The sequence below is a fragment of the Morone saxatilis genome, unplaced genomic scaffold (assembly GCF_004916995.1).
Source record: "Morone saxatilis isolate NCDOM2014 unplaced genomic scaffold, NCSU_SB_2.0 Contig23, whole genome shotgun sequence".
Classification (NCBI taxonomy): domain Eukaryota; kingdom Metazoa; phylum Chordata; class Actinopteri; family Moronidae; genus Morone; species Morone saxatilis.
Window position 1 is genome coordinate 22,964,680 of NW_023339796.1, and position 14,257 is coordinate 22,978,936.

A 14,257-nucleotide genomic window follows, 5' to 3' on the forward strand; every position below is an offset into this window, starting at 1 on the left:
CAATGAATAGTAGAAAGAGAGATGTTCGGTCTATGTCCAACTCACAGGTAAGGATATTTATAGTTTGTAAACAGTGGGGTGGTGACTGCAAATAGGTTTTAGCAATGGTTCGCAGCAGGAGAGATACATATTTCAGTGGCTTGAGGACTTGTACTGCACTGCACTGTTGAACTTTCCTGCAGCAAGTCGCTCAAAAATTTGGTCCTGACCTCTGACCTCCGACCTCCCTGTGAAATGTATATGTAAATGCATGCATATTTACAAGCATGCTTGCTTAAAGAGGTGGCATGATGCAAAACCTCCAACCACATCGCTTATAAAATGCCAAGCATTTCTTTGCTGGAATCAGTTTATCGTCTGTGTGCTATCACTAGGCCCATGACTGAACTACCACAGCTTCTCCTTCATGCACAAAACTGCCATTTTATACCCCTCAGATGGCTTTGAGTGTGCATGTTGAGAAAAAAAAAAGGGAAAGCAAGAGAGTTAGAGGTGAAATCAAATCCCTTTAGCAAACAGCAAAAAGGTCAGTGCTGACGCAGACCCGGGAACAGGCTGCCCTCCCTCAAGACTATATTCTTAAGTGGCTAGATTCTATTTGTAGCCTTTTTACCTGTTTACTGACTCCCCCACTCCAAAACCAGGTAGCTGCGCAAACATACAGGAGGGTTTGGACGACCTCTTGTGTCATCACACGGGGGATAAATTTCAACTGCGTGCACTGTGCTGTTGGACCGCAAAACGCAATATCAGGGCAAAAGGGTTCATGTTTATCAGGACAGGAGTGCACTTTTTACTCACTCAGTGGATCAGTATCCTCATTACTGGGATCATTTAATATGAGATTACAACTTCTAATTATTAATACTGATAGCAAATGTATTGCAGTTTCCTTAAAGCAACAATACAGTGGTTCTTTCATTACCCTCAAGGTTCTTTATAAGAATTAGAAGGTTCTGCTAGGTCATACAAAAAGTTTCTATTTGATTAAATTATCAAAATAATGTTGATAATAGTATGCATTCTTTTTCTTTTTTTTTAAAGTAATCCAAATCCCTTTAAACACTAAAATAGTAACAGAATGGTGTTTGTAATAAAATGGCTAAACAGGCATGAAGTACAGTTAATACAGTAGCTTCAAAATAAAAGAGCAACCTGAGGGATTGGAACAAAAATAGAAACAGGAACAAAAATATACTAATCGAAATAGAGAGCACGTTTATTAATTTCAAAATTAGATTTATCAACCTGACGGATAGCTATGTAGCCAGGCCTTTATTTACACAGCAGTTATAGGCTATTATTTCATGAGTTGTATGCTTTAAATGTACACTATATGTAATTTTTTGTTGCTAGGGGGCTCTCACATCCAAAAACAACAATAACCAGAGACATAGTGAAGTTGTGTAGTAGCATTGTCTTCATTCTTAAACATCCATCATTGCTATGTCAGAAAGTGTTCATGGAGATGGTAATATTTAAGTTTTATCCATGATACTCTGCAAAAGATTTGGTATAATCTGAGACTCAACTAAATTATAATATAGCTCAAGCATTTTTAGACATTTCAATGCAGAAATGTTACATATATCTTTAAGCAGCATTAGATATTTTAAGTAACGTTACACATTACATTAATATCCATTAGATTAGTATCCAGCTTCTCTGGCTAAACACACTAATATGGCTAATGTTAGCTTGTATTTACACCAAGCAGTCTTGAAATAAAATATACTTAAACTGACTACTTATAAATTGACGGCATACCCATGGAGCCATCTCTCCATTACTTACCAGAAGCTGCTTGGTGACCACCCTTAAATTACATTAATGTTACAGGAAGCATGACATTTTTATTTGATGGTAACTACTGGTTAGCTAATAGTTGAGCTAACTGGCTCCCTGACAGTTAACTGATATTAGAGCGTAATTTCACTTGTGTCATTCTTATATTAAAATGCTGATGAAAGAGACACTGTTCACATGTACCAGTCTAGGTTGGCTGAAATTGGTAGTTTTCAGACTGGTCAGACACAGCCCTGTGGCTCTCCACCAATAGCCAGCAAGTCAGAAAATCCCTTAAACATAAAAGTCCCTGTTTTCTCTACAGATCTAATATTGAACCTTTTTGTGGCAAAATGTTCTTTGGGGACAGAACGCTGGGGTTCTTTATTAAAACTTTTTACAAGAGCATTTTTAAGAGTGTAGTATTTGTGAACAGTGCTGTAAACACACCAGTTTGGGCCCATAATCCTTAAACCATATTATTTTACAATTTTAGCCATTCATTAAATTAGAAATTGGGTATTTTGGCCAAGTAGTATACTGTATAGTAGCATTGATGATCATATACAGTGCCTACCTTGTCCCCATCCCTCATCTTTTTTTAGGGACATGCCCACTCTACATACAGCAATGCCCAGAACACCCAGTAGTATTTTCATTTATTTCATCTCCAACTTTCTCAAAGTCTCAATCCTTTTCGCACACACATACAGTCTCACACAAACTGGATGCTCTTTCGTCACAGTGGAAAAACAAAATCAACAAATTAATGAATTTCATAACTATTAAGATGAAAATAGTCTTGTTGTGTGTGTACTCAGCCTGCCATAAGCGACATGAGGGCACCAGGCGAGCATGGCCAGCAGTCAGACAACTATTTTTGGTACAAGCGGAAAATTTCGATGGGGATTCTATGGTGGTGGGGACCAACAGCAGAGGATCATGGGGTAAGAAGAAAGTCTGTGAATCTTGTGGGACTGTGGGAAACAGTGACCCTCTGCCACACTCTGCTGGCACTGGAGGTCTGCATGTGGGCTACCAACAAAACAGGAGGAGAGGGAGAGCTGCCAAGCTCATAATTTGAGTTTGGGATCAGTATGTGTGTGTGAGTGTGTTTGGTGGGTAGGAGGTGTGGAGCCCCGGGGAGGCCAAAAATCACCGTCTTCTAAATGCTTTCAAGCTGCAAAAAATAAGTCTTCCAATTCTGCTTTTGTTTGTTGTTTAGTACAATCTGCAAAGGGTGAAAGCATGTCAATGATCTCCTTCATGCCAGCTTCTTGAAATAAAACAGACCACTCCTCCTGTATCAAACACTGTCCCTTCAGAAATGTAGAGGAGATGGATGGGGGAGACTGGCAAAGGGAATGAAGGATGGAGGCAGAGGAAGTCTGTAGGTGGAAAATGAGAAATGAGGAGAGCATGAATCAAACGTACCTGCAGTTCTTCCTATGAGACAAACAAGCACCAAAATGAAAAAATACCAATAATTAGAGAGCCCACTTAAGGAAATTAAGTATTTTCACATCTCTCTCTCTCTCTCTTCTCTCTCTCTCTCTCTCTCTTCTCTCTCTTCTCCTCTCTTCTTCTCCTTCTCTCTCTCTCTCTCTCTGTCAAGGGCTTATTCCATCTGTAATTACTCAGCTCAGACTTTTCAGATGAGCTCTATTAAGTGTCACTGGAAAATAGTACAGAATGGAATCACCATGGAGCCTGGTGTGTAAATGGAAGTTGGAGTTTGAGCAAACAACGAGATTGTGAGTGAGATATCTGTCTTGGATATATTTCTGTCACCTGTCATCACCCACTCACTTTCCGGCAGAGTGGGCAGAGCATTGGCAGTGACCCTGTTTCCTACTAGAACAACTTGTAGGCGCAAAAATGAAAACACTCGTGGTGTTTTGGATACGGATTTATCCAAGCAAGGGGGTGTCTTAATACATGTATTACAGAAATGAGAACAGAAAAAATAGATAATATAAAAAATCATATATCAAAATCATGGCTGGTTTTATAAATCTTAAGGGTGCCTCAGTGTAGTCATTTTCCCACAGAAGTGAAAATCATATGGAAATTCATTCAACCTTTATTTTAATCTCTAACAAATCCAAATAATGTTGAGAGTACAAGGGAATAAATACGCACAAAAAATAATTAACAGGAAAACGAACAGGCAGACCTGCGTCTCTGTGTAATTGGCCCCTAACAGAGCCACTAGCAGGACTGTTACTAATATAAATTCAGTTGAAATTAGACTTTATGGTTATTTGAACAATTGGAGGGGAAAAAATAACCTACTAATGGTCTTCTTAAAATACTGGCACCAACAATACCCACTGGAGCTTCCAATAACCATTGTTCACAGCAGCCATTTTGACATGAAATAGTCAGGGGTAAACACAGGTGTTACCAGTGATTACAACAATTAACGGTTCTGTGTCCAGTTTAGTGTAGCAGATGGCTTCAGTGAGCCAACCTTTGAACCAGAAATGAAATGGGGACCATTAATTGTAGATTCATTTAGTAACGCCTGTGTTTACCTGACTATTTCAAAATGAGTCTGTTGTGAGAAAGGACTGTTTGGTTTGTGAATTGTATGCTTAAACTGTCATCAACAATGAATTAATGAGTAAACTAATAAAATCCCCTCAAAGAGAAATAGGTATACCAAATGATTCTATGAGGGCAAATGTGCAAACACGAAGACCAACTGAATATGATTTTGTGACTTTGAGGAGCTTCCAGATCTGTGTTGTGTCATGAGAAAGTAGAGTGAAACGGTCCACAGTTATAAATACACCTCAACCAACAGAAAACCCAGCAATGGGGAGATAATAACCATGTTTCACCCCCAAAACACAGCTGCTAACTATGTTAAAATAATAACAACGTCTAAATCTATGAGTGGTGGAGGGCTGAGAAAAGGAAGTGCAACCACACACTCAAACACCATCACACACACACACATTACTTCTCGTCTTGTCCGCAGGGATTGTTAGCCCGCACGCACGGTGTGTGTCCGCCCAGGAGTTAACCACCTGAGGAGCCGGCTGCAAAGCATGAGAGTGATTGCACGAGTCATATTTAGAAAAGTGTCTCACTTCTACACATGCAGGACACATGCACAACTACACATTTATACTCGGAGGTGTATTCATACATAAACACACACACATATACGCACGCACATCGGTGTGCTTCAGGCATAGCCATACAGCTCAAAAAGCCTCATAATTGCTATGTCCATTTGACGTTTCTGTATTTTACTGACCAACATACACAATCAAAAAGGTTTTATTGCTAAAACTGGCAACACAGGAGTGTGTTGTTAGACTTACACAAATACCAGCCATGACTATTTATTCATTTGCTATGAAAAGACTCATACTTTCCCTTACAGCTAAATGTTATGGATTAAGTGTTCAAGGCCTGTAACTAGCATTATTTAAAGAATCATGAGATGACAGTTACGACTATAGGTGCAAAATATAGAACCAAAGTAGGGTGACTCAGTTTAGTTTGGTTTGAGAGTTGAAGGCTTTGGCCCTGACGCAGATTTACTGAAGCATTCAATATATGCAATGGCTTGCTGAGAAGTGTGGCTCAAAGATGCCAGGTTATACTGTGCTAAGTTCAACACATCAAGGTCAAAGTTTTCTTTCTTGTCAGGGGGCCCAGAATTCCTAGCAGTGCACCTGGGCCCCTTCAAATGCTGCACACTCGCCGTGTTTCGCAGAAGACATCTTGGAAGTATTATACATTGTTTAATACACTGCTTTTCAATGCATGCATTGTATTGGCTGTTAATACAGTACTATTGATCATCCACTTCACCATCATTTACTGCAAAGTTATTGTTAGTAAGACCCAATTTCCCACAAGCCCCAGACGTTTGCAGGCTAAATGTTCGACATGGACATATTACCCAAAGTCAAGAGTTAGTCAGAAAGGCTCATTTTCAGCTGTAGAAATAAAGGAATAGTTTCACATTTACTTACAACAAAGTAACTGGTAACTTGAATGTACAACAAGGAGTTTTTAACTGACTATGAAACGGTCTCAGTTTAATACTGACGGTTCTATATGACCTGCATAAACAAACAAGACCATCAGTGAGAATAGTGAGTTTCCATATAGTTATTAATGCCTGCCAACGGGTTGGATTCAGCCGGATTCTCCTTGAAATCAATGAAACAAGGCGGTGCCAACACCACTGCTTTTGTCTACAAAAGGTCCAACAGAATCAACACAAAATTAAGGTTCTTTTAGGCTTTAAGTTAGCAAATTAATGCAATGGAGAAAAAGCTAACTATGTCCTGGCACCAGCTTTATATTTACAGACTGAACAGACGGAGTCGTATTGATCTTCTCATCTAACTCTCGCCAAGAAAATGAATCGTTTTATTTCCCAAAACTACTCCTTGTGAGAAGTGAGAAACCAGTACTCTGAAAAACAGTGTGAAACCTTTGCCTGATTGACAGCCTGCTTTTCTGCCTGTAATGGACTGCTTGGCTAAGTGGGTGGCTATTTGTCTGACCAAACCAGCTGCCTGTCTGACTGATAGAGTTACAGTATGACGTACGAACTGAATTTGATGCTGCCTGCCTGCTCTGAATGCTTGGATAAGACTCTAATTGACTATCGTGATGGCTGACTGACTGTTTTCTGACTGACAGGCTGGCTAACTGACCAGAGCAGTTCACAGGGATCCTGTGCCAATGGCTGCCTCTGCAACAGGGTCTTGTGAATTTTGACAGCACTGCGATGCTTGCCTTCTTTCTCCAGGAGACCTGGCCCAAACCCCAGTTAGCTTGGTTCATAGTTTATGTGATATACATTCAGGGAAAAAGGTCATGTCCACTTCAGAGCCATATCACTTATCTCATGTGATGGTTAGACTGGAAAATGTAGACTATATTGACCAATATTGGCCTTTTCCAGCAGTTTTTTAGGGTCCTGCGGTCTAAATGGTGCTTTTTTTTCACATCAAAACCCAATTCTTGGTAAAAGGTTCTTCTGGTCTCAAAAATTTTGAATATTAGCACAAAATAAAAAGTAAAATATCAGCAACTACAAAACTAAAATGTTTATTTTGGTATGATCTCCTTTTTCAGAATCTGTCAAACCCGGTCTACTTCATTTAAAAAGTTTGCAAAGTGACAGTGAGCATGGGTTTGTGTGTCTACCTGTATCAAATGTACGTTTGCGCACTCCTCTGAGTGTGTGTGGGTTCTTCATGTGTGTCGAGGGGTGACTGATGGGGAATTTTTTAGCTGGAGCCTGACCACATCTGTGCCCCATCCAGATGAAGGAACGGAAATGCGTCCTGGGAAGTTGAGAGATTGAGATCAACAAAACACAAAGTTGGTCTCTGTCCGGGCCCTGGCACAGCCAGTCATCCTGAGCACTCTAACATCAGTTAACTCTCACTCAGACTGAGCTGAAAAACGAGAAGTGATAAAAAACACCACAGGAACACACGCAAATGTGGCAGTGCGTTGAAGTATCGTGTTGAGTGATCCAAAATGAGGTGAAAAATAAGAGATGAAACTTTGAACACAGAGTACAGGTCAGGCTGGTGCCATTTAAATTGCTTATTTTCCTCAATGTACTTAAGCTATGACTTTTCCTCAGACTTCTTTATTCCTAGAAAGCAAAATGTTGTGAATCTTGACTCCAAAATCAACACTTTTTATTATTTTAGGCATTTGGGTCTAGCATTAACAAAAACTAAATCTTATGTTGGATTGACAGGACGTGAATAGCTCATGTGTTTAGTTGAGTTGGTAAACTGTAATGACATCTACTGTTTTGACTGAACTGACAACTTCTTTGCCCTTTACTTACTACATGCAAAGCCAACTGGTAGATAAGATCTCGTTCCTGGACCTGAAACAAGCAGCTTTCTCTTCCTCTGTGCTCCCTGCAGTTCCTGGAAACACCCACAGCTTTCTAGAAAGAAATTTTACTTGAAAGTTTGATCCACAGCTGAATTCGAGACGTTGTTGAAATGTTAATGCCCGCAGTCCTCAGGCTATCTGGACGCTGCAGGGACTGATATTAAAATAGTGTGGCCACTCAAACATATGTCTGCAAAAACTGAAAACAAGTGTAATGTAATACAATGTAAACTGAGGAGCAGATTCAAGCATGTAGCTTGGGGTTTAGAATTTAGGGTTTAATATTTTCTGAAACTATAATCCTGAGCAAGAGAATACAGCTTCATGATTTTATAACACTGACTCTTTAACACATTGAGGGATGAAACAGAAACATTTAAATTTTACCACCAAGTATTTTAATTGTAATTCTGCCATGCACATTCCTGGCCAGCCAGGGTCCATTTATATAAATCTATAAACAAACGCTGGGAAATGCAGCATAAAATAAAACAATATGTTACATACACAATATTTACAAACATATGAATATACTAAAATTATGATGACAATTGTCCTTTATAAAAATAAAAGCGTGAGTGACAAATATATGTTTTGCATGCAGAATCTGTTTCAGCATTGACTGCTTATTGCAGTTTGACTGTTGTGTCGATGGCTGGCACGGGTTAGAAATTGTGAAATGGCAACAATGCGGACGGAGTAGCAAGCATTCATAAGCATGTGTTCCAATGATTATTTACAACATCATTATGTACAAAAATATACAATCTGTATTCTACTGCCTGCATTGTTGCTATACTGTTAATTACCATGAAATTAATGATATATGGAGGCCCAAACCAGACTTAATATGCATTTTCCACGAAAGTATGATTTCCATATTCAAATCCTTAAACAAACATCCTCCTTCTACCTCATTAAAACTTCCAGAATCTAATAAATATGCAAATGTTGTTGATTTCTAAAGTTTTCCTGCTGAGAGCACAAGATGTCCTACTCACTGTAAAGTCCATTCTCAGTGATGTGCACTGGTGGCTTCAAGTTTCTACATCCACACTGTACTGAGTTGCATACTTGACCAGGATTTGAACCTCTAAAGTATTTGTGATGTCACAAATCATGCTTATAGGCCCCGCCCCTTAAAATCAGATTTTCAATGAGCACAGAGAAACTTTCCCCTTTCAGCAAATGAATGTGAAAACTTCTCTCTAGTGTCAAACTCTGCACAGACATCATTCAAACAGCACACTGTAGGGACACTGTTTTTTGAATGGATGTGGACTGGTTTGGTCCTCCATAGAAATATATACATACAGAAAGTTGCTTTGAGCAAGTGTGATGGCAACAAATGACCAGAGAATTCATTTCAGCACGAACGGTCTGACTAAATAGTAAACTAAATTTGCTTCTACAAAATGAACTGATTTTATGACTCTGTGTCTGGCTGCCTGTTATTTACCAGGTGTATCTCTTTGGTTAAACCACTGATGTTAACCGTCAAGGTCTGACATTGTGGGAGGCATTTGGAGTGGTGCTAAATGTTGTGGTGTTTTTTCAACTTTTCTGTAATAAAAAACATGATGTCATGATATCATGTCAGCAAAAGATGCATGGTAGCCCAATGTTATCATTACGGTCAGCTCTAGAAATGTAGAAAAGACGTAAGGCAAAAGACATCTAGGATCATCATCCACCAAACATCCATTGCTGAGCTATTATTGGACACTGATTCACTCAAGACCAGACTTTGAGGGGAAGCCTTGAGTAAAGTCATGCTGCACTTTTAGTGTCAGAGGCTGAAAAAACAAATTATTTACTGCAGGAGTAAATGTAATGGCAGGTTGTAAGATGATAATGAGTGGGTTTGCTGGATGTGAAGTGGCCATGTTTGACGGTACTCTGTCCTTTGACAGTGGTTTTTCAGATGACTGCAAACACTCTGAAGGCTTTTCCACCGGTTGGGTTCAGTAGGCTGGAAGAGAAAGAGCAGGGAGAGAACAAAGATGTAGTCCAGTATATGACTGTTGTTTTTACACAGCAATGGCACACCGACAAAGCTGACTGTAGATAACAATTTCAACTCAAAACAATATCTTTTGCCAGTTTTCATATCTGGCATTCATTAAATGAGCCATTTTTTCATACATGCACATTTTCCTCCGTATATACATTGCATCATATTCTTTTAACCATACCTCTCCGAGGTGATGCCGTTTTGGTAACTGCCACTGTACTGGTTCCTTTTGTCCACAGGCATCACATCGAGGTATCCTCCAGACTCATTCTGGATCACTCCAGCATGAATGGCTGCTCGGCAGATACTAGATTTCTGAAACAACAACAAAAAAATTGGCCAATTGGAGTTAACATGGTGTCACATAAAATCATTGATTTAAGAGAAAAAAAAGAATCTGCTGTGAAAAAGGTCCATGTGTGCCAAAAAGATTTAGCAGACATTTAGACACAACAGGAAGTGTAACATTGGATATGGCTGGATTCAATTTAGTTTGCATTCTAAAATAAGTGTAAGAGTCTAAAATAAAGTGCTGGTGCTGGACTTAAGCCATCATTAATATTGTAAATTAAACCTGTGCTTTACTAGCTTTGATAGGTCAAAATGCCAGTTGTAAAGAAGGTCTATTATTTCCAACAGAATCAATGAAAGACGATGGTCAGTTTATGACAGTGGTGTAGGAACTTACATCTGAGTAGTGTTTTGTCCCAATGACTCGGGCTCGGCTGTCACGTTGACAGTTCCTGGGACAGTACAACCTGGAGAAAAAGCCAGAGCTCACTTTAGGTCATTGGATATTTTCAGTGCATACTCTAGAACCACAGAATGTTCTTGCTACGTATATGCAGGCCAAAATAATCTCATTGGCTGACTTTAGGCAGAGTTAAAGAACCACAGGTTGTTGGACTGCAAATAAAAGAACACTATAAATGGCAAAGCAGGTAACCTTTGTTTGCTAGATATAACTTCAAATATGCACATGGTGAATATAAAAATCTTAACTCTGATTTTCCTTTATTGATGATATTGAAAGGTTAACAGGGTAGCTTATGGCTAGTGGTGCTACATTTAGGGGTGGCAGGAAAAATTGATTAATGTAAAAATGAAGATTCTTATCTTCTATCATCCTGAATTGATTCACAATTTCCCAAAATAGATTTCTAAAACTGTTTTTAAAATAGTATAGTTTCATTTTTGTCCTGCAAGCAATATTGACTTGCCGCGTGCCCTTTCACAGCTGCATGAAACAAGTATGGCTACTGGCTAGTCAGTCACCGCTAACGTTAGCTCTCAGAGCCGGTAGCCTATCTAAAATAGAGCCGGTAGTAATTCAGCCAGTCCGTGTGTTTGGGTGCACTTCAGATTCTACAATCTCCCAGGGGAGAAGGAGTTTGACATAACTCACTCTATATGCAAGGCTTTCTTAGCGCAATGCGGAAAATCGACTTTAAATCAGAATTTAACCCCAAGACTCAAAATTGAATTGTGAGAACCCAAAAAGAAAATCACACCCCTAGCTACATCCCTCTCCATTTGAAATGTCACATGGGCCCAATAGCTAGCCCCTATGACTTAGTTTGACTGTGGCTCACTGGCTCAGCCTATTGGGGTTTAGTTCAAACAGTGAGATGTTTTGAGTCTACATGGAAGCTCCAGCTCTCCTATAGGTGACTAAACCCAAAGCAGAATGTTACCTGGGACAGTGTCGTACAGGTTTCTTGAAAGGGCAGAAAAGTGCTACGGTGGTATCACATGCTACTGCCTTGACTGGGAGACAAAAAAGGCACAAAAAGCAAAATTATCCTCCAGAGTTTCATGTTTTTGTAACTGTATCCTCAAAGTAAAAATGACTATGCTCCTTACCAGGCACCGTCTCAACTTTGAAGGAATTTGCACTCCTGTTTTTCCTGTGAATTTAAAGAAAAGTGCATGATGGTCTGTCCTGCATCATATAGATCCAGTATGTTGTTAGACATTGTTGCTTTTTATTACATACACCTACTTCTTCACCTATTTGTATGTACAAAATAGTTTATTTTGACCTTTGTTTTCATTGTTTTTCAGCTTTATGTCTATTTCTATCTTCCACAAAATAGTTCTTGGAACTTTGTGTAACATTAAGAGCAACTTAAAACCAGTATCAAATACTTGTACGCGTACAAACGTATCCTTGGACAATAAAGCTGATTCTGATTCTGTATTAAACTAAATATGGAAACGTATTCGTACCCAAGTGACTGAATACCATTCTTGTATGACTTGGTGAATTGTTGTTTTCTGCCCAGTCTGGTCACGTCCAGCCATCCTCCATCATTGTCAATAATGCCAGAGTGTAACCCAGCTCCACACACACTGGATTGCTGCAAAGACGTGAGTATGTATGTACAGCAAGGTGTAGGATAAAAGTGGAATTTTCAAATGTTAGTTTCAAAAATGAACTGAAAGATGTAGTTGTATCTGTCAGTAACCAAACATTAGCTTCTTTTTTAGGCTCTTATTATTGCAGATTCTTATTATAGAGTAATACAAATAATAAATATATAATTGTCATTGGTGATCATTTACCATGTCATAATATCCAGTCCCAACAACTTTTCCAGGACTGTCAAGGCAGCCAGGTGGACACTCATATCTATACAAAGGAACAACAGTAAAATGAACAACATCTTGGCACTGGTGCTTTGCTTTTAATATAACCACCTTATATTGTCCTGTTGTTAGTATAACTCAGTGTTTTTTGTAATAAATGATGTAATGTCTATATCTAATCTGTGCTGATAATTCTCACACATCAAATGTGTACCAAAATGTGCATATAGCCTATACTTGATGTTCGCCTATTGTCCTCAGCATTTACCTGTTACAGGTGGTTCCCTTGCACTGATCTCTCAGCTTAGTCTCACATTCAACCTGTTGGCCTAAAATAACAAACAAACAATATTGTATTAACAATAATAATAATAATAATAATGATAATAATAATGATAAAAGCAGTAATGTGTGATTTCAAAACTGCACCATTCAGAAAGATGAAGTATCATTTCTATTTCTAGTATTAGGAGCGATCCTTACACATCTGCTCTGTGCTGACAACCTGGTTTCTCTCTAGGTTGTCATTGGGCGAGGGGTTTGGGCTCTGGGCCCTGGGTTGGGGCTCCCTGTCCCTTACTGGTTCTGGTTCAGGTTCAATATAGTTGGTCTCCTCAATCTCAGGAGCTGGACGCCTGTCAACACCCCCATCTGAAATCATGCATGTAAGATTGTCATTGTACTGTTTCACTAAGTGTTATCATTTTTCTATATTGATACAAGTTGTACAAAACAAAATCTAACATATTTCTTACATGGAAAACTGGGCACATAAAAAACATTATGTGAGGGGAAATATCCATGGTGTAGCCTATTATTATTAAATAAAATTAACTATTTTCGTTTGACAATTTGAGACGGTGCAAATGTATGGAAGGAGATCAAACTTGGAAGAAAACCACAACTCTGTCCCAAACCCACCTTTATAGCAGAGATTGTCCCTGCAGCCTCCAGCATAGCTAGCTGGACAGGCAGAACAGGGAGCTCCATATTTGTATGGAGCATGACCCCACCAGTTGCCCCTGAAAGACACAATTACGTCAGAGACAATGTTAGACGCTTGTGCAGAAAATCAGATTTATTTCAGAGTTTTTTTTTAACAAGAGATGAAGATCCATGAATGCAACAACAGGAAATGATTCCTGAAAAGTATTTCATTATGTTTGTGCTGCATTCACTGGCAGCAGTCACTAAGACAGCAATGGGATGTTCTTTGGTTTAAACAGCAGCAGAAATCTTACAAAGTACCTGATTAGTTTAAAGTGTTAAGAGTTCTTCACAGATTTAACATTGCACTCTGACCTTGTCAAACTCATGATGGACAGACATCATCATCGATGCAGCAGAACCACAGACAGATCATCCTATTTACATTGTTCTTCCTTGTCAACCTGGTGACTACATTAGCCATTCTGGTGTGTTATGCTAGTGATGACAATGTAGCTTCAAGGTGCTAGCTTCAAGCAGAGATGAACAGCGGGCTACAGAGGTCTGGTAAAGTCACTTCTTTCTAACTCCACACTGCCACATCAGATTTCTGTCATTTTTCAATCTGTAGTCGTCAGCCCCAACCGCCACTGACTCAACTGACATCACTTGAGGTCATTTATCAGACTTCACACAGTTCCCTCTGGAGCAACGGTTTTATACAACTATTTCCACATATGCAGCAGTACTCCCCAATACCTTTAAGCAGACTTTGATTGGTAAAATCTGTGGAGTTCTTGTTTAAAGCTGCAGTAGATAACTTTTATAAAAATAACATTTTGTTATATTTGCTGAGACTTTCACTAGTACATGAATGCTGGGAATGAGACTCAACAATCAACTATCTTCAAGCCACCAATGCAAACTATCTTTCTGTTGTTTCTTATTGGTTGTCTTTGTGCGGGCCCAGTGGATTCTTGTAAATACCATTAGGAGCACTAGGAGGAGCCAGATGAAACCATATTTTTTCACAGATTATCTGTC

The 14,257-nt window shown here is 39.1% G+C and overlaps 1 protein-coding gene across 2 annotated transcripts in view; it reads right to left on the minus strand.

Annotated features, from left to right (window-relative positions):
• Positions 1–8,876: 8,876 nt before the first annotated feature.
• Positions 8,877–14,257, minus strand: part of LOC118334907 (cysteine-rich secretory protein LCCL domain-containing 1-like) — a 10,524-nt gene continuing 5,143 nt past the window's right edge. The window contains exons 5-14 of one of the 2 annotated variants that reach the window (XM_035670999.1): positions 13,208–13,308; positions 12,770–12,913; positions 12,555–12,615; positions 12,263–12,329; positions 11,927–12,057; positions 11,561–11,604; positions 11,392–11,464; positions 10,386–10,455; positions 9,879–10,012; positions 8,877–9,655 (exon numbers count right to left, since the gene is read on the minus strand). In XM_035670999.1, the coding sequence (XP_035526892.1) occupies positions 9,604–9,655; positions 9,879–10,012; positions 10,386–10,455; positions 11,392–11,464; positions 11,561–11,604; positions 11,927–12,057; positions 12,263–12,329; positions 12,555–12,615; positions 12,770–12,913; positions 13,208–13,308 (877 nt within the window). In that variant the 3' untranslated portion in view covers positions 8,877–9,603. Of the gene's footprint in view, positions 9,656–9,878; positions 10,013–10,385; positions 10,456–11,391; positions 11,465–11,560; positions 11,605–11,926; positions 12,058–12,262; positions 12,330–12,554; positions 12,616–12,769; positions 12,938–13,207; positions 13,309–14,257 lie in introns of both variants that reach the window. The other variant, XM_035670998.1, reaches the window with a different exon arrangement.